Source organism: Trichosurus vulpecula, chromosome 1 (genome assembly GCF_011100635.1).
Source record: "Trichosurus vulpecula isolate mTriVul1 chromosome 1, mTriVul1.pri, whole genome shotgun sequence".
Lineage (NCBI taxonomy): Eukaryota > Metazoa > Chordata > Mammalia > Diprotodontia > Phalangeridae > Trichosurus > Trichosurus vulpecula.
The window spans coordinates 193732068-193757683 of NC_050573.1; the positions used below are offsets into that span (position 1 = coordinate 193732068).

The following is a 25616-nucleotide window of genomic DNA, read 5'->3' on the forward strand; positions in this document are numbered from 1 at the left end:
AAACAGTTAAAGATTGTGCAATTATATATTACTTTGGTGAAGGTGCTCAAAGAATTCTATTTATTCTCCCATTTTAGAATTTCCACATAAAGCTACACTTGGAGTTTGGGATTTATTTTCATTACTTTCTAGGGGGACAGGTGATATGTATGGCTAGTGCAGGGAATGGAGTCGAAATCAAGAGCCCTAGCTAGATTCAGTCCCAACAGGATCACTGGATATTCTTTTGCAAATTACTTAATCTCTTGTTTGTGTGACTGAAATGGGATGAGGTTTTATATTAGTCTTGAAAGAGTGCTATATAATATAAATAAAACAAATAAAAATGATGCCATGTATATAGTTTTAGTTTCTTCAAATAAGATAATTTTCTGTGAAATTGCAAAAGTTTAATTTTATAGTATTGAGAATTATGCTAAAGAAAGGAATAGTTTGGTTTGGGGAATGTGTATCTCAGCATGAAATTATGGAGTAATACTATGAATAAATATGCTGTAAAACTTGTTTCACAATTTACTTGTTGATAATAGCTTACATTTATTTTGTAACTTGTATGATTTCACATAAATATCATTTGATCTGTGAACACAATATTATCTAAGCATTTTAATAAAATTATTTTGATGAAAAAGAGGAATCTTTAGGTAAATATGGGCCATATTCAAAGAAACTATTTCTTTTCCGTGAAGCATAGTAACAAAGTTTTGGGGAAATGTGGGTGGTATAAGAAGCCTCTCTTGATGGGCAGGTGTGCTTAGTATTTCCTGTTAGTAATCCAAGGAGCTTCACTTTGTCTAGCTCAATGCCTAGAATCTCCAGGAGTTAACCACTTAATAAAGAATACTGAAATCATTAGCTGTAGAAATGGCCACTGTTGAGCAGTTGACTGTCACCTAATTACCAGATTTCCTTTGAATTAATAACAAAAACTCCATACAAATTAATATAATGTAAGACAGCACATAGAATAGTACAGGTGAGGGCACAGTCTCTGGGAACCTCCTTGAACCTGGAGTGCAGTCTCTGGGAGCCTCCTTGAAGTCTTCCAACTGGATCTGGCCTTCCCCATGGGCCTTGATTATCATTGGGCCCAAGTCTCTGCCTAGCCTAGCCCTCTATTGTCCAGCTGTTTCCTGATCACTTAATCCTGATCAAAATATCTACACCCTAGCTCTGTTACCCCAGCCCCCTATTGTCTGTATGTCTCCATGTAGCCTTCAGCTATTTCCCACCCTGGAGTCTGACCTCATCTCAGTCCCATCAAGCTCCTCCTTAGACTCCTCCTCAAGTCCCTCCCTAAACCCCTCCTCTAGTCGCCCCAGACCACCCCTCAATCCCTCCCACAATCTTTGTGTATAATCTCCATCTTGCCCCCATGAAGGCGCTCAGATTCAATCTAGCTCAGTAGATTGAATCTGGCCCGCTTGTGAAAACAGGCGTCACAAAGGGTGGGATTCTTAAAACAACACTTTATGGCAAACCCTCAATAAACTTTGTCTTTTCCCTTGGCTGAGAAGGCTTAAGTTAAATTCTTTCAGCAGGACCCAGCCTGTCGATACTTTGGGGTATCAGAGCACTCCTCAACCCAAAACCTCTTCAGTATTCTCATAGTAGTTTCTCTGTTTAGTAATACTTTATTTGTGATTCAGTTTAAGGAATTTTAGTGTAACTATCTAGTTACATCTATAGTGCTTTACATGTTTTTGTTTCTGTTGTTCTCATATGGATGACATGGAGTCTCTCATTGGCAACTACTATTCCAGGGAGGTCACCTCCCTTTTCCCCAGGAAACCTGGGGTCACTTAAGATCATGCATGGGTGGACCTACAGAGTTATCTTATTCACTTTTATTTGCCTTTTATTTGTGTCTTCTTCACTTTTACCACCCCTACCCTTAGATTGGCTTCTACTTGGGACTTCTCACCCTACACTTTGCTATAAGAGAAGCTAGGAAATACTCCTCGTATTTATGACTTACTCCTAAAGTGTTTAGGCCACCCATAATACCTCTGTGATAATCTCACCAGGGTCATAGTTCCCCCACAGGTAGTACAGAACAACTGTTACTGTCATCATGCATGTCAACTCTTCCAAGTTACTTTCTTCACTCCCCACCCCCTCCCCTCCCCCCATTGCCATAGGCTGATCATCAGTCAAATCTTTGTGTTGGACATCTTTTAGTTTTACTCTGGTACTGTCACATATGACTTTTAAAGTCAGTATAAAGATTTCAGTACTGGCTGTTAAATATAGTCTGTGACAGAGGACAGTACAATTTGCTGGAAGGGAGCCTGGAACAGCAGACCCCCCTCCTGATTCCAATTTCAATCTTCACCATAGGCTAGCTCCCATATATTCTGCCTGGCTGCTCATGGTGCAGGCTGCATTCACACTCTGCACTCCTATTGAGGCACTCCACTGCCTACTAAGCCACAACCCTGTTTAAGGTACTTCTAGGAGAAAGAGAATGAAAAGATAATAGTTTGCGGTCCTAGCCCTATCATTGTCCTTGGCTACCTCTGCAGAATTTGCAGAATACCCAGAGATCTCATCTTCAGTTTTAATATTTGCTTTTCACTGTATATAACCTTGGGGATAACTTCATTCTTGTGAAAAGAACTCTATTGAATTCATGAGCTGCCCTGGATGGGTAGGCATGAATAGATAATCATCTCCTTTGTTGGAGTGGATTCCCATATTAATGAGATCACAGACCTATTGAAACACTGGAAAATAATTCAGACTAAAAGAATTCAGAAATGTCAGTAAATGGGGAAATCTGAGCTCAATTTTTCAGACAGTTGAACCAGACGTTGATTTTTTTTTCTTGTTGCCTATTCACTGAGTTACGTGCATGCTAATATCACTAACTACATACCATTTAACATTTCAAAACCACTGGCAGAAAAAATGGTCTTGGTATTTTGAGATTATCAGCTCCTATGACTCCCCTCTACATCACCCTTCCCCAGTTTCTCTTTATACCCTCTCCTTAGTTATCAGTTAAGCTTCCCTAAAGGAAGAAGCAAATTTTCAAGGCTTGCCAAATAGGTAAGGACAGGAAAACCATCCCAGGAACAGGGAAGGGCTACACAGGTAAGTGGGAGGAGGAAACAGGTTTGGCAACAGGTCATCAGCCACTAGATTTAGATCTGGAAGAGACCTTAGAAGCCACCTAGCCCAAATCCCCCATTATATAGATGAGGAAACAGGCCTAGAGAGAGTCATTTTCCCAGGGTCACATAGTATTTGTGGTAGAACTGGGATTTGAACCTGGGTCCTCAGTACCAGGTTCAGAAGAGAAGGAAGATACATCAGATGGAAGGGGTAATAAGGAATCCGAATTGGAAAGGGGCATGTGTGCGAGAGGAGTTTCCGATGTTTCATAGTATGGTCGAGTCATGTAATTGAAGGTTTCACAGTTCCCAGTTACCCGATACTCTTCCTATCTTCTCCCTACCTTCCCAGAAGCTCCATCTAAACGATACTTCACAGTGGCTCCACTTGAGGTGCCACTTCATCCGAAGTCAGAGGCCTCTCCTTGAGAAAGGGAGAGGTAGGCAGGGAAACGGTGGCAAGGTCTCTAGTCGACTCCCAGATCGTAGATGTGAAGCGTCCCGGCCAGTCTGGCTCCCATGGAACTCCTCCCAGCAGCAACCACAACTTGATTCTGTGAGGACACAACATAGGACAGTCAGAATAGCTGCGGCTGGGATTTCAGCTCCAATGCCACATGCTCAGGACCCCTAAAAGAGTCTGAGATGCTTCTGAGGAAGTAGCTGATTCCTTTCCAGGTCCATAATGAGGTAATGAAAAGAAAGAAGAGAGGACAATGGCATTAATAGCAAGGGTGCTTTCCAGCATATGGTCCTCCACAACCCAGGATTCTTGAGGCCTGGAACAGTAGTGGTTTCAGCAAGGGGTTGGTTTAACAAAGTGGCCTATGAGAGACTACTATAAAGTAATAATATAGCTGGAGTTTAGAGATTTTTTTGTTTGTTTAACAAAGGATATCCTAGGGGCAGCTAGGTGGTGCAGTGAATAGAGCACTGGCCTTAGAGTCAGGAGGACCTGAGTTCAAATCCAGCTTCAGATGCTTGATACACTAGCTGTGTGACCTTGGGCAAGTCACTTAACCCCAATTGCCCTGCCTTCCCCCCCCCAAAATAAAAAATAAAGGATATCCTTTGGAATGCCTTCACAACTTGCAACCCATTCTTTTGAATATCTTCAGTGGTCGTAAGTCATTATCCTTTAAGGACAGATTTGATTTTCTGAAACAACTAAAAGTCACATGCAAGCCAAATGGGGTCACAAAGAGTCAGACAGGATTGAAACCACTCAGCAACAACAACAAAGAATCATTGTGTGGCATTCACTAAGTGGGAGGAGAAGAATCTTAATTTCTTTATTCTAGGAAAATTCAGATCAAACACCATTGGGCTTTCAGTGAAGTATGCTTTTCATCTAGTTCCCTCTAGGGAGTATAAAAAATATAGTGTACTGATTGTGAGGTCAGGGGACCTGGATTTGAATTCTGGCTCTGTCACTTGCAAGCTATGTGACCTTGGATAAGTCACTTAATCTTGCTAGGTCCCTTTAAAATAAGGGTATTTGATTCAATGGCCTCTGAGGTCCCTTCCAGTTCCAAATCTATGATCGTATGTTCCCAGCCATACTAAACAGCCTGGAGCACAAACCTGATAGTCTTTATTGCAACCTGGCTGTTTTCTAGGATTGAAGTTGTTTGGGAGATGGATAAGTGGGACTCGTCCTCACCTCTGTACAGATGCCACAAAAGAGGCAGACGTATCAGTGTGGCTGTTCTGCAAGGACATCAGCACAAAGCTCTTCCCATTTAGCTCTGGCCTTGTCATCCAAATGTACCCAATTCATTTTAAATTCCCATTCCCTTAAATTCCTTTGCCTGAATTACCCTCTGCTCCCTGTTCTTCCTTCAAATCTTTCTGACCCTTCAAGGTCAAGCTCAAGGCCCATCTCATTCAAACACCTTCCCCAACTTCACCAGCTCCTTCACTGGATGTCCCAAGTCCATTATTTTGGCACCCAGACCTATTCGTTTCCTAAACTTTTTTTATGGTTGTTGTTTTGCCATTTCAGTCATGTCTGACTCTTCCTGGACCAATTTGGGATTTTCTTGGCAAAAATACTGGAGCGGGTTTGCCATTTCCTTCTCCAGCTCATTTTACAGATAAGGAAACTGAAACAAACAGAGTTAAGTGATTTGCCTAGGGTCATGAAGCTAGTAAGTGTCTGAGGTCATATTGGAACTCAAGAAGATGAGCCTTTGTGACTCTAAGCCCAGCGCTCTATAGTTATATTAGTTAAAAGAATGCTAGAGCCAGAAGGGATCTTAAAGATTTTCTAATCCCAACCCCTCATTTTAGAGATAGGAAAACTAAGGCACAAAGAGGCAATGTGCCTTGCCCAAGGTCAGAGTCCTTTCCACTACATCGTACTTTGTTCTGAGCTTGTTAAGATACTAAATTCCTATAAGAGAGTGTGCCATACACACGCACACACCTTTAGTATCACCTTTAGCATAGAATCGCAGAACTTCAAAGTTGAAAAGGATCCGTTAGAGCAGTCCTGGTCACATAGTAGGGCCTCTAATTTTTAAAAATGAATGCTGTAGTAGTAGTAGTACTGCTCCCGCTGGTGATAGCAGTAATTGTAGTAGTGGTGGTGGTGGCAGTGGCAGCAATAGCGGAAGTAGAAGTAGTAGTAGTAGCTGGCATTTATATAGTGCTTTAAGGTTGGCAAAGCACTTTTACAAATACTATCTCGTTTTACCCTCATAATAGCCCTGGGAGATAGGTAGTAGTATTATCCCTATTTTACAGATGAAGAAACTGAGGCAGGCAAATTCACCCAGCTCATACAGTTAGCAAGTATCTGAGGCCAGATTTGAATTCAGATCTCCTGACTCCATGTTCAACACTCTTGCCCACTCTGCCCCCTAGCTGCATACATATAGTGGGAAAAGCTCTGGTCTGGAAGTGGAGACTCGTGTTCAGATGTCTAAAACTCACCAGCTATGTGACTCTTCTCAAATAATGAAAATAATAAGGGAATTTATTTATGAGCATCATTCATTTTACACAACAAATGTGTTCCTGGAAACATCTATGACTGTCAGAGTTTTGTAAAAATTAAACCGAATTTTAAATACATGGCTATTTTAAGAGCTCCTAAGATAAGAATTTTGGGAGATTACAGAATCCTTTTGTGCGATTAATCATTTTAATTCAACCTTCTGTATCAATCTGTGGCATAGTAGAAAGAATGCCCTTAGCTCTTTTACTTCCTACACGAACAAATCATTTGACTGCCTAGTTTCCTCATCTGTAAATGAGAGGTTTGAACTAAATCACCTTCACGGTCCCTCCCAGCTCTAAATTCTATGGTTCAGGTTTTCATGTATCACGTTCACAGACTAAAGAAGCGCCTGAAATATAAAGTAGCCAGTAGAGGGCAACCTAACCTCACCTCCTTGAATTTGGACCCCAGCCAACCACAGGATTTCCCTGGCCCTGGATGACCTTGCTGATGCACCTACTGTACCAAAAATGTGAGAATCTGAAGGGAAGTGTTCTTAGGCAGAAAAATTGGGGTACAATACAGGTCCCTGATTTTTCTAAGCCCTGAGGCCCCAAAATAGGGCTGCCAACCCACTTTGCTGTATGTTCCAAGGAATTCAGGCCAGCAAGCGTGATCTAGAAGAGAATGCTAGTTCTGGAGTCAGAGAACATGAGTACAAATCTCGCCACCCACACTACCCGTGTGACCTTGGGTAAATCATTTGACCTCCTGTAATAGCAATTTAGATTTGAAGATCTTTCCCACCCATTAATAGGCCATATGACCTGCATACGGCACAGGAAGTCTAAGTCCTGTGTGGTGGGAGGAGCTTCCTGACAGGAAAAAGAAGTTATGTCAGAGGAAGTGCAGAGCGAGCGCACAGTTATGGCTGCCAATGGCCGTCCTCGTGATGGTTAGAGCTGAACAGGCTGACTTAGCTGCACTGTGAGTTTGTTTTCGGGGAGACCCCAGCAGGGGGTCGGGGGAGGGGGTTTGGGGATGGCGAGGCTCCATGCAGTGATATTGTGTATGGAATGTTTTACTGCTCTGATAGACTGGATAAATGGCTTGTGGGATCTGGATCTCCGGTGTCTGAATGAATGGTTACTTCTTCCACCTTCTATGTGGAGAGTCTCGTATCCTTGTGATACAGAACCACAGAGGCGTGTTGGCAATCATCATCTACGTTGCTGTTACTGCCTTACTGATTCATCTCCCTGGGCCTCAATTTCCCCTTCTGTGTAATGAAGGGTGTTGCACTATAAGACCCATAAGGTACCTTTCAGTTTTTGATCTATGATCCTATGAATTGCCAAAAATAAGCCCTGTCAAGATATACAGAGGTATGCATGTAATAAATATTTGCCTGTGTGAATGATTGATGTTATGGGTTTATATTGGAATGTAAGATCATTGCAAGTAGAGGCTGTTTAATTCTTTGGATTCGTATCACTAGAACCTAGCACAGTGCCTGGCACACAGTAGGTGCTTAATAAATATTTGTTGAACACTTGACTGGTAGGCTGAAAGATGTTCCCAAATATTAAGAATTAGTATTAAAGAAAAAAGAAAGCATGTACATACATATATACGCACGTGTATATATGTATGTATGTATGTATGTATGTATTTGTTGTCCTCACCTTTGTCTTTGACTTCACTGTGACCACAGAGCTCCCGAATCTTGAGCTTTCCTATAAAACGTATTTTGTCTGTTAATGGTCTTTTTAAAAACTTATCATGTTACAACAAATTGAAGTAGAAAAAAAAATGATAGTCTTCATTTCTCTCTCAAAAATGCTTTAAGAGACACTTACTTCAAGAGAAATCAGTACGTGCTGGGCCTGAAAGAAAAGAAGAGAGTGGGAGGAAGAGAGAGAGAGAAAAAGACATATTACAGTCATGATAATACACATAGATACATTCAAAAGAACAAATTTTCTGTGATGGCCAGACTGTGAAGGCTCAGAAAATGAGAGACAAAGGAACTCGTCCTAAAGAAGGGTATAGACTGGATTCATGGGAAGATTGATGGATTCAAAGTCTGAGGACTTGGGTTCAAATGCTGCTCCTCCACTTACTACCTGTGTGACAGGTAAATCATTTCATCTTTCTGAGCCTCAGTCTTCCCATTTGTAAAATGAGGGGACTTGACTATAAAGTCCCTACCAGCTCTAAATCCATGATGCTAAAACTAGGAGATAAAGGATCTTTACAGATTTGACCTTTAAAGTGGTCAGTCTCTTGCCACTGACCATGGGATCTTGTTAGAGTTGTGACTGAAATGCTAAGACACTTTATAATTCTCCACCCCGCCCCAGGCCAATATGCTGCAGGCACTGCCATATATGTTATATGTATTTGTTCCATGCTTCTTCTGGTAGTAAAGTGCCTGAGAGACAAATAGCACAGACAATAAAGGCCCTGCAGTCATCAAGCACGAAGAAGGCATTCCCTCATGAAGTGTTACAATGCAAGACTTGACTATATTAATGGGGACCCAGTAGCTGGCTGCCCTTCACCCAAATGGTAGAATTTTGTGGGAGGACACTTATGTGACTTACCTTTTCTTCAGGACATGGAGACGTCCAGGACTTGCATTTGCTTGTGGCATCACCAAGTGAAACATTCTTGCCATTGTAGATGTAAACACGGCCATCCTCCCCACCAAGCAGCCCACCTGTGAAGTCCCCTGTCCTCAAAGGGGCTGATATGATGATCTCATCTGTAAGCATTAAGCCCAAGGGGAAGAGGCCTCAGTGAATTGATAAACATTTATTAAGCACCTACTATGTGCCAGGTACTATGCTAAGTGCTAGGGATACAAAAAGAGGCCTACCCTCAAGCAGTTCACAATCTAACGGAGGAAACAACATGCAAACAAATATATACAAATCAAGCTATGCTTGCATAAATAAGAAATAATTAACAGAGGGAAGGCAGTAAAATTAAGAGGGGTTGGGGAAGACTTCCCGTAGAGGGTGGGATTTTAGTTGAGACTTAAAGGAAGACAGCAAGGTCAGTGGACGAGGGCAAGTGTCCCAGACATGAGAGATAGCCAGAAAAAATGCCCAGAGTCGAGAGACTGTTTTGTTCTTGGAACAGCCAGGAGGCCAGTGTCACTAGATGGAAGAGTACTTGTCAGGGAGAAAAGTGTAAGAAAATTGGAAAGGTAGGAATAGGCTAGATTATGATGGACTTTGAATGCCAAACAGCATTTTGTATTTGATACTGGAGGCAATAGGGAGCCACTGAAATTCATTGAGGGCAAGGGGGAGAGGGCAGTAACATGATCAGATCTGCCATCACTTTAGTGGCTAAATGGAGGATAGATTGGAGTAGGGAGAGACTTGAGACAAGCCAACCCACCAGCAGGCTACTGCAATACAGAGATGAAATGATGATGGCCTGCATTAGACTGGTGGCAGTTTCAGAGGGAAACAGAGAATTCGAGAAATGTTGCAAGGGTGAAATTAAGTGGCTTTGGCAACAGATTAGATATGGGAATGGTGGTGGTGATAGTGAGATATAAAGAGGGCCTGGGAGGATGGTGTTGCCCTCTACAGTAATAGGGAAGCTGAGGAGGGGAGGGAAGGGTTAGGGGGAAAGATCATCATGTTCTGTTTTGGATCCTCACAGTAATCATAATTTCCTTATCCGAGCACACTCCTTACCCTGCCTTGAAATCATCTACTCTAATCTTAGCCTAAGACAGATGTTCTTTTCACATTTCATTATTCATCATCTGTTGGATGGAGTGGAGGGTGGAGATTCTGAACATAGCCACAAGGAGGACAAGTCACTCTTGTTACACAACTCGGTTTGGGCCTAATTAGGCTCAGAATTATCATCAAAAAGTCCTTAGCATTACTGAGTTGCCAATTAACTACCCGGGTGACCTTGGGAAATCATACCGTCTCTGGGCCTGAGTTTCCACCTTTACAAAATGAAAGGGTTGAACTAGATGATGCCAGTTCTCATTAAACTGTCTGAGCTCAGGTGGTACAATTGCAGGGGAACAGTCTCTACTGGGGAACGGCTCCATTGAGTAAAGTAATCTGACTCCATGGCTGAAGTTGGTATCACCTTCTTACCCAATCCATCATCGTCCAGGTCCCTTAAATGTACCATCCCTCCAAAGCGGGAGAAACGCCTGTCCCCACTGAAGATGCTGAGCAGTGAGGGCCCAGTCTCAGCTGTCAAGTCATATATCCGAGTACTGCCTCCCTGCTGCAGGGTCATGGATAAGAATGCCATTTTAGACTTGTCATCTGAAACAATGGAAAACAATGAAAATGGAACGACTTACAAAGTGTCAGAGGGTTAGACTGAAGCGGTCACATATTATGGAACTAACCTAAGCTGAGAATTTTAAATTTGGGAGAGATCTTAATTGACCATCTCTTCTAATCTGCCATGCAATGTAAAAATCCTTTCTACAATATCCCTTACAGATGCTTCTTGAATACCTCAAGTGACAGGGAACTCACTGCTTTTTATGAGGCAGCCAACCTACTGTTAGAAAGTTCTCAGTTTTAGAAAATTCTAAATTGGCTTTTGCTACAAGACATATGGGGGGAAGGGAGAGAGGGCAGTAGCATGATCAGATCTGCAATCACTTTAGTGGCTAAATGGAGGATAGACTGGAGTCAGGAGAAACTTGAGACAACAGAATGTCTGCCCCCAATCATTTGACAGTCAAACTTTCTGCCACCTCAGTGATTCAAAACGGCATAAATCCAAGAAGTGAACAAAGAAGACCTTTGAGTGACAAGAAAAAAAAAGCCATTTAAATGCAGATGAATTGAAATTCATTTTGCTTGAACATTTTTGTGCTACCATTAAGATTAGTACTATAGAAATCCCCTAGGATATTGCAAAACTAGGGTTAGGCATGCTGGTTTCCTGGTTTCTTAGACAAAGATTGGAATTGCCTTCAAGCCCTTACGCCAGAGCCACTCACTTAGTACTACGTGCAGAATTAATGTAACTTACTCGCCAAACTTGATTATATGAATTTCTTGCCCAGCCTTCAATTCTGCCTCAGCTTATAGCAGATTGCTAGTTAGAAACTTCCTGGGGGGTGCTTGAAAACAAGTCCCACAAAAGCAGTAAAAAGGGAAGAAAAAAAAATGTACTAACAAGAAAAGGACAGCAACCTGGGGCCACTTAACATAGGAAAAAATAGCCTCAGACAGCAGTTTAATGCAGTAATGGATGTTGAGAAAGCTATTTGGTGTACTCTCTTTACTTTAAAGCAGGGAAGTGTGTAGAAAGGTAAACTATGAAAGGTGGTTAAAAGCGGTTTTTAAAACCGTTAGTGCCTTAAGAGAGTTGTCATCTGAAAAATTCACTCATTTGGAACACCTCATTCCCTAGCATCACCAACTAAATGTGGCTTTACTAGACACAAGGGGCTACTGGGTTGCACAGTGGAGACAGCACCAGGCCTAGAGTCAGGAAGACTCATCTTTTTGAGTTCAAATCTGGCCTCAGACACTTACTAGCTTCATGATCCTGGGCAAGTCACTTAACCCTGTTGGCCTGTTTCCTCACCTGGAAAAATGAGCTGGAGAAGGAAATGGCAAATCACTACAGTATCCTTGCCAAGAAAACCCTAAATGAGGTCACAAAGAGTTAGATACAACTATGGTTACTCTGTATACCAAGGGACATTTCTTAGAGTCAGAGTTTAGCATTTCTATAAATGTAATTTTAATAATTTCAGAATACTCCTGCTCAAGTGGAATTTTTTATCATCAAAGTAGTAAACCACATTAATTTATAACTCTAACATCCTCACAAGATAGTTACGTTTTTAAAGTACAGGACATCCTCTTTACTGACAAAAGCTTCTCTTACATTGGTGCTAAAACCAGAGCTGAATCTTGGAGGGAATAGTGACATTAAGATCCCAAGATTTCAAGCTGGAAGGGACCTTAGCCTTAGAACCTTCTCATTTTAGAGATGAAGAATATGAGGCCCAGGGGAATTAAATTATTTGCCTAAGGTTTGCAGTAAAAAGTGCCAGAGCCAGGATTCAAACACAGGCATCTCAACTCTAAATCCAGTGTTCTTTCTTTTTTCCTTATTTATATCATTAATTCCCAACGCATTTATTATTAGATCAATTTAAACAATCAGAGGATCACAGCACTAGAAGACCTTAGTGATCAACTAGTTCAGCCTCCCCTCCCCAACCTTCCCTCACCTTCCCCTCCTCTCCTCTTCTCTATCCTTCTCCTCTCCTCCCCTCCCCTCCCCTCCAGTGTTCTTTCCAGCACATATATATGCCTGCCTCCTCTAACCTTTCACCAATTTAAGTGTGGGGCAGTAATTTTCATACTTAAACAGCACTAAATTCAGGATCAGGTGACATGCATGGGCTCAGATTCCTACACTGACATTTATTAGCAATATGATCATGGATTCTGTGAGACTTGTAAAATAGGACACTACACACCTCACAAGACTACCCCAAGGAAAATACTTTGTAAACCTGACAGCACTATAGAGAAATGGACTATTAGTATTATTGTAGCACCCAAGGAAGTTGTGGACAGCTCAAATTTCTAAAAACAAAATGAACTCAAATCCACTTTAGTTTCTAAAACTTAATGAAACTATCTGGTGGTAGGGAACCTGTGGCCTCTAAGTCCTCAAGGGTGGCCCTTTGACTGAATCCAAACTTCTCAGAACAATTCCCTTTTTGGAGTTGTTTTAGGTCCTTGCATTCCTGAGAACAGTTAAGTCTATCAAAGTCAGTCATCGCACATTGTGGCTGTTACTGTGTACAATGTTCTCCCGGTTCTGCTCCCCTTGCTCAGCATCAGTTCATATAAGTCTTTCCAGGTTTTTCCGAAGTCTGCCTATTCATCATTTCTTATAGTACAATAGTATTCCATTACATTCATATACCACAACTTGTTTAGCCATTCCCCAACTGATGGGCATCCCCTCAATTTCCAGTTCTTGGCCACCACAGCAAATCCCCTCAATAAAAGGATTTGTTCTATAAAACTTGGACTCCATTGAAAGGCCACACCCAAGGACCTAGAAGGCCCCATGTGGCCTTGAGGCCCCAGGTTCCCCACCGCTGACTATGTAAATGTATTAAACTGCATAGTATTTAAAGGTGTGTTTGGGGGAAGAGGTGAAATGGCAGAGTGTTTGGGGGAAGAGATGAAGTTGCAAAATAAACTAATAATATGGTGTTGAAAATTTAAAAACAAAAAGGTTAGGAATCACTGCTTTTGACTCTGGAAAGGAGAGAACTCCAGCAGAGCCAATATGTGGCAATGTAAGTACCAGGACCCATATTTGTTAAGTTTTTTTTAATGGTATAATTCTATGTTCTGACTATAATGATCAGGAAAAAAAGCCACTTGTGACTCTTGTAGATTAATCTAGTCCAACCTTATTTTACAGATGAAGAACAAAAGGCTGAGGGAAATTAAATTATTTGAAAAGGTTAGGCAGTGGAAAGTGGCAGAGCCATTGACTCTTGTGGATTAATCTTCCTCCTAAAAGAGAATTAAATAATTTCCCAGAGAAGTAAGCACCAGTGCCCAGGATCTGCTAACAAGGTCCTCCACTCTGACAGATGACCCTGTCCCTCATGAATGCTGAGTTTTAAAAATTTTAGTTCTGTTGGTCCAAAGTGCCATCTGACTAACAGGAAGCAGTATTAAGTGATGCCTGACATACCACGAGTTGGGGCACCAACCAGCAGCACTTGTCTTGGGACTCCATTGACTTCCACAACACCGCTTGATAGCGAGGTGCCCAGTTTTTCCATTGCCTAAAAAAATGCAATACTGTCAATATTAAATGGCTCAGCATTGACAGAGTGTGCTGTGGCAGTTCTCCTTGGAAGGAATCTCCTACCTTGTCTCCAGAAATCGTAAACCAACTTTGTCTACTTGGTGGGTAATAACCGTAGACCTTTCCAATGCTCTGTTTCTCATCACGGATGTAGAACGTATTACCTAGCCTGGAACAAATCATACAGTTCTCAACAACCCAACCATCTCCAGCCAGAGGCATCAGTGGGGTAGCAGATTCACCAGGGGATTCAGTTAAGATTATTTCTGAACTGAACATGAGAAGAAGAGAAGGCTGGACACACACACACACACACACACACACACACACACCCCTCAGCCCTCATAATCCTAACTGGCCTGGTGACAGTAGGGCTGTAAAGCCACAAAAGTGTAACCAGCACAGTTGGGGTATGCACTAGGGTCCTGTGACTGACTATATAAGGTTCAGCCCCCTTTCTACTGCACTAAACCATCCCTTCTGCTTCCAGGTAGAAAACATCTCAAACTATACCCCCTAAGATGGTTTCTACTTTTAATAGTCTATCAGATATATATTCTACAAGATCCCAGAATCCCTGCTCCTTTTTCAAAAGTGCTGAGTTTACTTAGATGTTAAAAACTCCATATCCAGAGGGCTAAGAAGCAATGGTAAGTTTAATCACCTGACGCTGAAGCTCACTTCTAGAATTCAAGATCAGAGCTTACCCAGTCATATTCTTCCAGGTTGGACTCCCAACCAATAACAGAGTTCTGTTGTTTAGGATGAGACTGTGAATCGAATATCCAAACCAGGCATAGTCATCTTCCCCTTTTACCATCCAATTAGCCTCCTCAACATTCAGTTGACCTAGAAGACAAGAGCAGTCACATTCACTAGGAAGCTGTGATGACCTATAAATTTGGAGGTTCTGAAGTCTGGCAGGTCTTAGAGGACCTCTGTATTGAAGAAGCCCATTCCTTGCAGAGCCCTTTATCACTCAAGTCAACCCTGGGTCAACAATGGCCCTCACAATTCATACAAGGAATAAAATTATGTTGCCAGAACTGAAGAATAATTTGTAAAAATAACTGCTTTTCTAGACGTTTCATAGTATTTCATTTCCTGGCCTAGTAAAGTCTTTGTCAGAAAGCTACTGCTGACTTCCCTTTTTATTTAAGTACACAAGAAGAGAATATGTTATAATTCAGTTATAACTAGAAGCTAATATCACTTTGAACCTTTGGGTACAGCCTCCTTTTTATTCTCTGAGTTTATCTGTATCACCAGCTTAAGGCAATGATAGGACTTCTTCAGCAAGGGAGAAATAAAAGAAATGAACAAGAATATGTAATCTATACACAGCAGACTGGGCAATCCCACCAGCAAGCATCACCTTTGATATTTTGGATAGCATCTGAATAGAATGCAGCCACAATTCCCCTCTGCTTCCCTCCACTGGGTGCATAGGGTGACCCAACCACGAGGTCAGGAGCACCATCCTCATTGATATCTGCTGCCAAGAGCGTCCAGCCAAGGTTACAATATTTGTCCTGAAAAGAAAACAGCTTTTAACTCACACATGGAGATTTTTAGAGTCTACAGAGAGTTCTTTGCAGTGGAAGGAGCCCCACAAGTCTGGACACAGTGGCCAAACATACTTTAATAGGCTTAGTATCTGGCATTTCATCAGCGTTACCCATCTCCCTCCACTAGACGTAGATTTCAACTACTCTTCCCCCTCCACTGGACACAGATTTCAACCCCTCTACACTTTTAACAAATGATCCCAGTGAATTGCTATTGCCAAACAATTTATCACTGTGCATCCAAGCTGGTGTTGAGGTTCCCCAAATTTAACTAAGCTAATCTTTGAAAAGCAAACATATGGTCTACCAACTGGTCCATATTTGAAGCCTTTCCAGCTAGTACATAGGACTGCCTGAGCTCTTTCTTCACTAGTATAGCCTAAAATAACCCAAGATCACCTCCATAACCCAGAGGCTTTGTTGGAAGACCAGGTACAGATGGCAAACATACATTAGGTGTAGGTGGACATACCTGGCACGAAATGGTGACATTTGGTTGAGAAGATATTTTTCCTTTTTTGGTACCGAAAAAGACATACACTGCCCCCTAGATAATGACCAAAAACGTGGATCAGAAGTAGTATCATGTAGACTTCAGAAATAACAATATCTAGCATTTATATAGTGCCTTAAAGTTTGCAGAATGCTTTATACATGCTATCGCATTTGATAATAGCATTTGGTAAATCAATCTTGTATGCACCCAGTTGTTTACATGTCATCTCCCCAATGGAATGTGAACTCCTTGAGGGCTGAAATTGTTTTTGCCTTTCTTTGTAACACAATGCCTGAAGCATAGTAGGTGCTAAATAAATGCTGATGGAACAATTAAATGATCTAAAAGAAAGAGATTTGTGTATTTAATAATTTTCTGACTGCAGAACCCACAAAATGGCAGAGGGAAGCAGGGATGAGCCCAGGACAGCCTGGATGGTCGCTGGACGAGGTCTATCGCACACAGAGTGGAGGGGAGCAGAGCTCAGCGTGGGAGGCAGCAGGACCAGCCAGACCAGGAGCCGGGCAGAACAGGCCCTAGCACCCTGAATCAGTGGCAGTTACCAGACTTCTCAACCCACAAACACCAAAGACAACAGAGAAGGTTAGTGGGAAAAGCTGCGGGGGACAGAGTTCGAGGTTCAGCCACCACCCCAGGGGCAGCGGGGGAGGTGCAGCTACAGAACTACAGCTGCAGTTACTTCCGGCCCCAGGCCCACGTGGTGGGAGGAATTAAGTGGTGGATCAGAGCAGGAGTGAAGAGCCTGCTGAAGATTTGCGGCAGGTCTGGGTTGGTGGTTCTTGAGGAAGGAGGAGTGCTGGGGTGGCAGAGCTGACTATATAGAAATAGCTCTGAAATCAACGGCGCATCCCCTCAAGCTTGGAACAAAGTACTCTTTGCTCTACAAGCAGTCATACCCCAACAAAAACTCAAGGGTCAAGTAAGTTGGCTGGGAACATGGCTAGGCAGCAAAAATGCACCCACATTCTGTCTCAGACTTTGGAATCTTTCTTTGGAGGCAAAGAAGACCAAAACATACGGCCTGAAGAAGTCAACAAAGTGTAAGAGCCTACACCAAAAGCCTCCAAGAAAAACATGAACTGGTCTCAGGCCATGAAAGAGCTCAAAAAGGATTTAGAAAAGCAAGTTAGAGAAGTAGAGGAAAAATTGGGACAAGAAATGAGAGTGATGCAAGAAAACCATGAAAAACAAGTCAATGACTTGCTAAAGGAGACCCAAAAAAATACTGAAAAAAATATTGAAGAAAACAACACTTTAAAAAATAGACTAACTCAAATGGCAAAAGAACTCCAAAAAGCCAATGAGGAGAAGAATGCCTTGAAAGGCAGAATTAGTCAAATGGAAAAGGAGGTCTAAAAGACCACTGAAGAAAATACTACCTTAAAAATGAGATTGGAGCAAGTGGAAGCTAGTGACTTGATGAGAAATCAAGATATAAAACAGAACCAAAGGAATGAAAAAATGGAAGACAATGTCAAATATCTCATTAGAAAAACCACTGACCTAGAAAATAGATCCAGGAGAGATAATTTAAAAATTATTGGACTACCTGAAAGCCACGATCAAAAAAAGAGCCTAGATATCATCTTTCAAGAAATTATCAAGGAGAATTACCCTGATATTCTAGAGCCAGAGGGTAAAATAGAAATTGAAAGAATCCACAGATCGCCTCCTCAACTAGATCCCAAAAAGAAAACTCCTAGGAACATTGTCACCAATTTCCAGAGCTCCCAGGTCAAGGAGAAAATACTCCAAGAAGCCAAAAAGAAACAATTTGAATATTGTGGAAAAACAATCAGGATAACACAGGATCTGGCAGGTTCCACATTAAGGGACCGAAGGGCTTGGAATACGATATTCCGGAGGTCAATGGAGCTAGGATTAAAACCAAGAATTACCTACCCAGCAAAACTGAGTATCATGCTCTAAGGCAAAATGTGGATTTTCAATAAAATAGAGGACTTTCAAGCTTTCTCAGTGAAAAGACCAGAGCTGAATAGAAAATTTGACTTTCAAACACAACAATCAAGAGAAGCATGAAAAGGTAAACAAGAAAGAGAAATCATAAGGGACTTACTAAAGTTAAAGTGTTTTGTTTACATTCCTACATAGAAAGATGATGTGTATGATTTATAAGACCTCAATATCATAGTAGCTGAAAGGAATATGCATATATATATATATATAATGTGTGTGTATACATATATATACACATATGTGTGTGTCTATGTATGTATATATGTAGGTATATATATACACAAAGGGCACAGGGTGAGTTGAATATGAAGGGATGATATCTAAAAAAATAAAATCAATTTAAGGGATAAGAAAGGAATATATTGAGAAAGGGAGAGATAGAATGGGGTAAATTATCTTGCATAAAAGTGGCAAGAAAAAGTGGTTCTGTAGGAAGGGAAGAGGGGGCAGGTGAGGGGGAATGAGTAAATCTTGCTCTCGTTGGATTTGACCTGAGGAGGGAATACCATACACACTCAATTGGGTATCTTACCCCACAGGAAAGAAGGAGGAAGAAGATAAAAAAGGGGGGATGATAGAAGGGAGGGCAGATGGGGGGAGGAGGTAATCAAAAGCAAACCCTTTCGAAAAGGGACAGGGTCAAGGGAGAAAATCCAATAAAGGGGGATAGGTTAGGAAGGAGCAAAACATAGTTAATCTTTCACAACATGAGTATTGTGGAAGGGTTTTACATAATGATATGCATGTAGCCTATGTTGAATTGCTTACCTTCTTAGGGAGGGTGGGTGGGGAGGGAAGAGGGGAGAGAATTTGGAATTCAAAGTTTTAAAAATAGACGTTCAAAAACAACAACAAAAGAATGTTTTTGCATGCAACTGGAAATAAGATACACAGGCAATGGGGCATAGAAATTTATCTTGCCCTACAAGAAGGGAAAGGGGGATGGGAGGGGAGTGGGATGACAGATGGGAGGGCTGACTGGGGAATGGGGCAACCAGAATATATACCATCTTGGAGTCGGGGGAGGGTAGAAATGGGGAAAAAATTTGTAATTCAAACTTTTGTGAAAATCAATGCTGAAAACTAAATATATTAAATTAATTTTTAAAAAAGAGAGAAAAAAGGAAAAGAAAAAGAAAAAAAATAATTTTCTGTGTGTCTTCCACAGGGCCAGGACCTCTGGAGGAAGCTGAATAACAATCACTGATGACTTGGAGAAAGATCTAGTTCTCAGAGCAGCCTGGTTTCTTTTCTCACAAACTTAGAATGCTCTGATCATTTCCCCAAAATTAGGGACATCGGTTCGTTTATGATAAAAAAATAAAGTCAACAGGGAGAAGGCTGCCAAAGCAACTCCTATCAATCCTGAGGCTCTGCTCAGCTCTCAGCACCTCCATGATACTCTTCCTGATGATTCCGGCCCTCCAGGATCTCTCTCCCATTGGAACTCATAATAGATTGTTTGTACCACTCAGCTGAAGCCTCTCATATGCACCTTGTGACATCTTGTTCCTGCCTTGGGAATGACGGCTTGCTCCTTTCCAGCTGTCTTAGTTTCCCAACAAAACTACAACTGCCTGCCCAGCTGGGACCATGTACTATGTCTCTTCTGTATCCCTGATGGTATTTAACATTGTAGGATACAGACTAAACAAACAGACGTAATATTACTATATGAAGATCATAAACATCAGAAATTAACTGATGATCCCTGGACTTTTAAATTCTCTTCCTTCCCCTCAGAAATGAAGTAAGTATAAGGGAGAAGGACAGAAAACAAACCTTATGGGTTAAAGTAACCTTACATTATAAGTGAGTTTCTTGGCTCCCACCGAGGGGGCTCCCACTGCCAAGTCCAGCAGCCCATCCTGGTTGAAGTCCAACACTGCCAAAGAAGAGCCAAAGCGACCTGAGGGCTGAAGGATTAAATATTATTTCCCATTTGCTAAGTCATAATCTTTCAAAGAAAAAAAGAAAGGCCTTGTGCTTTATGTTGGTTTCCCAAGCAACATTTTTGGAATGTCTCCTGCTATGATGAAGGCACAGGATCCCTGGAAACAGGGCAGCAGGAAATAAAGACCTTCCTTGTGCTTCTTGGGTTTTTAGAGCATAATGTCGCTCAGAGTTTCAGAAAGGGTCATACGCTGTGCTAGGATAACAACCAGACATCAGGTAGTTCATGAATAGTTTTATTTTTTTGTTGTTGTTTTGGGAGCTTTTGGGGGGTGAGTGGAGGAGTTCCTAAAGTAACTCATTAATCCCCACTATTAGGATAGAAGATTTAGAGCCAGAAGAGACCATAAAAGCCATCTAATCTACCCCCTTCTTCTTACAGATGAGAAAACTGAGGTCCAGGGAAATAAAGGGACTTGGGCAAGGTCACACAGGCTAAGTGGCCAAGATAGGACTTGAACCCAGGTCCTCTGACTCCAGAACCAATGCTCTTTCATTTACTTTTGGCCCAAAGCCATAGACTCAGAGATGATTAAAGCTGGAAAGGACCTCAGAGATCAATGTAGACATAGAATTTTTAAAATTTAATTTTAATTTTTTAAATTTATAGAATAAAACAAGCATTTCCATAAACAGTATAATAAAAAAGATGATTGCACATGAACCTGCAAATCTATTATGTAAAATTTGCTATTCCTTTTAAATATATAATAAAGCTATCATGTAAACTTTTTTTTCTTCCCTCTCTAGAGGTGGCTACCATTAGACACAAATAGGTATGTGTATGTGTGTGTGTGTGTGTGTGTGTGTGTGTGTGTGTGTGTACACACATATATAAAATTATTCTATACATACTTCTATTTATCACTTCTTTTTCTGAATGCAGATAGTATCTTTCTTTATATGTCCTTTGTAGTTAATTTAGGTATTTATAATAGTCAAAATGACTTATTCACTCCAAGTCATTTTTAAAATAATATTACTGTTTCTGTATACAGTGTTCTCTTGGTTCTGCCCATTTCACTCTTCATTATTTCATGCAAGTCTTTCCATGTTTTTTCTATGATCATTGACCTCACCATTTCTTATAGCACAGTAGTATTACATTAAAATCATATACCACAACTTGTTCAGCCATTCCCCAATTGATGGTGTATGGGATAGAATTTTCAGATAACAGGAGAGACATCTTTAGGAGAAGCAAAGCAAATTTCTTTTACAAACCTTGCAAGATTTGGGCGTCGCCTCCACTAGGGAAACCTAGTGGGGGAGGCAGAGTAAAAAGGAAGTGCTGGGAAAGATATACTTTTAGTACAAAGATTCCCGCCCACCTCTATCCTTTCTCACCATTGGCTGGGAGGCGGGCTTACAATCTAGGCCCGGAAAAACTAGACAGAGAACTAGGGGACCAGGTGGATCCGGTCCCTTCAGGTTTTCCCTATCCAGAATTCAACTGAGGGGTGGGGTGCATCGGAAAGCCTAGGAGAAAAAATGAGGAGAGGTGAGGGGCCAGTTCCTTCTGCCTCATTCAATGCAGGTCACAGAGACCTTTCCTTATTTGGTCACCGGGAGAGGGAGAAAGGGAAGGGCCCCTACTGCTTCAGGCCCTGACTTTCCAGAGTCACTACAAGGTTAAATTCCAAGCCTCTCCTGCTCCCTCAGACATTCCCTATTTCAGAAATATGAAAAGAGTGTAACCCCTGTATTTTTACCCTGTGAAGTCTTCACAATTATCCTTCCCATTCAGTGGGCATCCCTGCAATTTCCAGTTCTTTGCCACCACAAAGAGAGCTGCTATAAATATTTTGGAACATATAGGTTCTTTTCCTTTTTCCCTAATCATCTTTGTAAATAGACCTAGAGTAGTATTGCTGGGTCAAAGGGTATAAGCAGTCTAAAAACTGTTTAATACAATGTAATAATAAATCCTAGGCATAGAATTTAGAAATGGAAGCAACCTTTCAGATAATCTACTCTAAGGGTTGGCAAACTACATAGCCCATGGGACTTCAACTACCACCTATTAGTCACAGCTAAGAATGGCATTTACAATTTAAAATAAAGTTTCATTATATTTTAAAATGTGAAGACCATAAAAAAAAAGGGCTGTGGGCTGGATTTGGCACTCATTCAGTAGTGTGCCAAGCCCTGATATAAATTAACTCCTCATTTTACAAATGAGGAAACTAAGTCCCAAAGTAATGAAGTCCAAGGTCACACAGTTAGTGAGTGGCTTAACTGGGATTCAAGCCTGGGGCTTCCTGTACCAAGCCCAATCTTCTTTCCACTACACCATATTGGTCTTCACCATCTATAGGGTGACACATTGTCTATAGCATAACCACCCCACCCCACCCCACTTCTGTAAGCAGGTCTATTACTCATTGGGTGGCCTTCACCACAGCCTTCCATTTTTCACCTTTCCATCATTTTTGTAGGTGTGAACCTGATAAACAAGAGAATTTTCCTGGACCATTGGAAGACACAAGGCAAGCCAAAGACTGATAGAGTGACTAATGTTCAGAGCTCTAAAAACTTGCTTCTCTGCCAGTTCTCAATATTTCAATGGATCAATCCTTCCTTCAACCCCAAATCATGAGAATATCTTCTCATCCTATATAACTTTTCTACATGTCCCCAGCAGCCTTATGTTCATTGTATCATCAATAGGTGCCTTTCAGACTCTTCTGAAAGTTAATTAAGCACGTATATGAATTCTAATCCTGAAATCATCATCATCATCATCATCATTTGTTAAAATGGAGCTTAGAGATCATCTAGGAATCATGGTACAGTTGAAAGAGCATTGTAAGTCAGAAGACCTGGGTCCAAATTGCACCTTTGATGCATAACCTTGCTAGGTCTTGGTTTGCTTGCCTCTAAAATGATGGCCTCGAAGGTCCTTTCCAGACCTATGATCCTGTGAATGCCTTCATTTTACAGATGAGGACATAGAAGCTCAGAGGGTTACAGAGATAATTAATGGCAAAGCTTAAAGACCTTGACACCCAGGCCAGTAATCTTTCCACTAGACCATGCTGGTCTTTAAGAACACCATTTAATAAAAATTCTAAAACAACAATAACAACAACTGTTCCATTTGAAGTGCTGCTTCTGTAGAGTTACTCAATCACCAGGTAAACAATTATTCCTATTCCCAAAGAACATACGTGAATGATTCTATTTTGTAAAACACTGTGACAGATTGAGAGGTTTCTGGAGAAGGTGAGTAATGAGCAGCAAACAGGAGCGGGTGGAATTATTTGCAAATTTTTTTTCATGCTCTGCGGGGGTTATAAAAAATGGTAAAAAAGCACCGGGCTTACAGTGAGAGAACCTGGGAGCCATTTATAGTGTTAACTTGGGCAAATTAACTTCTTGTCTGGGCCTCAGTTTCCTCATCTGTAAAATTAGGAGGTTAAACTAGATGACCTCTACAGTCTCTTCCAATTCCCACGATACTATGATGTGCTATTTACAGCACTGTGTTCATGGGTCTACCCAAAACATGGAAATTGGCAAAATGAGCGTCCCTTTCTGTCCTGCATAATGGTGGAGTCTTGCCATTTAACTTGGCAAAGTTTACTCCTTTCTATTATTTCTTCTCATTCTCATAACAACTCCATGAAGTGTGTAGGTCAAGCACTAGTGTTGTTCCCACTTTACAGATGAATACTGAAACACAAAAAGGGTAAGTGGTTTGCCTGATACCATTAAGGAGTTAATGCAGAACCAAGGCAAGAACTTACCTGACTCAATACGATTTTTCATATCACAACATACTTATAATTGTTGTCCAACAGAGAAAACTCGGTAAATGCCATTAACTAACAGGTTGCCTTAAATGACCTTTTATAAATCAATTAATACTCTGCATTTATCTTCAAATAAATTACCACTGGCCTTCCTTATTGCAGCCGTAAGGGCCAGAGCCCTAACCAGCAAGTCTGGGGCCCTACAGCAAGCATCATGAGATGTGTCCAGAACACACAGAAAACAAGTTGCCCTTTTAACTCAACTTTTAAAGATGAATTCAGTTAAGTTGGAGGGACCCCAGGACATTTGGAAGTCAACACTAGGGAGACTGTTGCTGGAGTAGGGAAAGGAGTAGAGCCAAAAGCAACAGTTCTCTGTTGGTCACCTTTTTGGTCTTAGGACTCCTTTATATTCTTAAAAATTAATTCAGAACCTCTCCCCAAAGAGAATGTGTTTATGTGGATTGTCTATCAGTATTTACTGTATTAGAAATCAACATCTTGCTATTATTATAAAAGTACTTTTTGACCTTCTGCAGACTGACTACCTGAAAGGGTCTTGGGGACCCAAGGTGGTCCTGGATCATACTTTGAGAATCACTGACCTAGAGTATGGCCATATTCAAGAAACGAGAGGGCAAAAACACACCATCTGTTAAATTTCCCATTTTAAGCCAATATTCTTGCTAACTAGGTATTCAGCCCCTTGTTTCTACCTCCTGGATGAATAAAAATGTTATCTGTATCTTCTAAACTTCATTACCCTAGGGAAAAGCTCTAGTTGCCTTACACTAGCTAGTGCCTTGACAAGAATTAAAACTTAAGCTGTTTGGAGGTGGGCTTCTGGCATAGTTAGTCCCTATTTTACTTCTTCAGTGAAGACATTTTTTAAAAAAACTTTTTTTTTTTGCTTTTGCAGTACTACCTCTTAAAACACAGGGTGATTTTTTTTCATTAAATATATATCATACTCTATTTAAGCAATTAAGACATTTAAAGAATCCTGAGAAGTTTGCTAAAACTAGGATCATATGCTAATAGGCCTTAGGCAATGATTTATTATACAATAAAGCATATGCAACATGTTTTTAAAGAAAAAATATTGAATTGGAACCACACCTGAAAGCCCTCTAGAATTAGATGTGCTTCTTTGTCCAAATCCAAGTCTACGGGCGGCAAACCTATATCATTGCTGTAGAGGAGATACACTCGTCCCACCTGAACATGGCCTGATCTGCTATAACCTGGTGCTCCTACCACCAGATCCTCATGGCCATCTTGGTTGAGGTCGGCTGAAATCATTGACCTGTACATAAGAAGAGATTATCAGTTATACCACAGGAAATATTGATTTGGACAAAACACTTTCTTCCTTGTTTCTTTCCTCTTGCAGACTTCTTCCAAGCCTCCTTACCTAATAAAGCCTAGTGTTTAAAGGCCTGGCCTTTGAGTCAGAAAGATCTAGGTCCATATATCACCTTCAGTACATATTAGCTGTGTGACACCATGGCAAACATAACTCAAAGACTATAAATTACAGATAATTTGTCTAGATAATCCAGCATCAGAGAAGGGAATTTCCATGCCAAGAGCTCCTTACAACAATGAGATCCCAGGTCCATATTTGTGAGGAGATGGGGGGAGGGGGGTTGAGGGGGAAACTATATTGCTTAAAGCAATTAGTATCAACTATCATGGTGGCTAGTCTGGGGAGCTTTAAAATATTTATTGACCTAAGTCCTGCTCACTCTAAAACAAGGATTCTTAACATTTTTTATGTCATAGATGGATTCCTTTGGCAGTCTTGCAAAGTCTACAGACCTTTTCATTGAATAGTATTTTTAAATGCACAAAATTAAATACTCAGCATTATAAAGGCAACCAAGCATAGAGAAATACTATTATAACATCTATACACAT

The 25616-nt window shown here is 41.1% G+C and overlaps 1 protein-coding gene across 2 annotated transcripts in view; it reads right to left on the reverse strand.

The window, feature by feature from the left end:
• Window positions 1-3357: 3357 nt before the first annotated feature.
• Window positions 3358-25616, reverse strand: part of GPLD1 (glycosylphosphatidylinositol specific phospholipase D1) — a 57573-nt gene continuing 35314 nt past the window's right edge. For both annotated transcript variants that reach the window (XM_036759951.1, XM_036759943.1), the window contains 12 exons: window positions 24816-25002; window positions 19794-19904; window positions 15967-16041; window positions 15302-15458; window positions 14634-14775; window positions 13990-14095; window positions 13810-13903; window positions 10197-10373; window positions 8667-8827; window positions 7920-7946; window positions 7746-7796; window positions 3358-3670 (listed from right to left, as the gene is read on the reverse strand). In XM_036759951.1, coding sequence (XP_036615846.1) covers window positions 3584-3670; window positions 7746-7796; window positions 7920-7946; window positions 8667-8827; window positions 10197-10373; window positions 13810-13903; window positions 13990-14095; window positions 14634-14775; window positions 15302-15458; window positions 15967-16041; window positions 19794-19904; window positions 24816-25002 — 1375 coding nt within the window. In that variant the 3' untranslated portion in view covers window positions 3358-3583. The remainder of the gene's footprint in view (window positions 3671-7745; window positions 7797-7919; window positions 7947-8666; window positions 8828-10196; window positions 10374-13809; window positions 13904-13989; window positions 14096-14633; window positions 14776-15301; window positions 15459-15966; window positions 16042-19793; window positions 19905-24815; window positions 25003-25616) is intronic.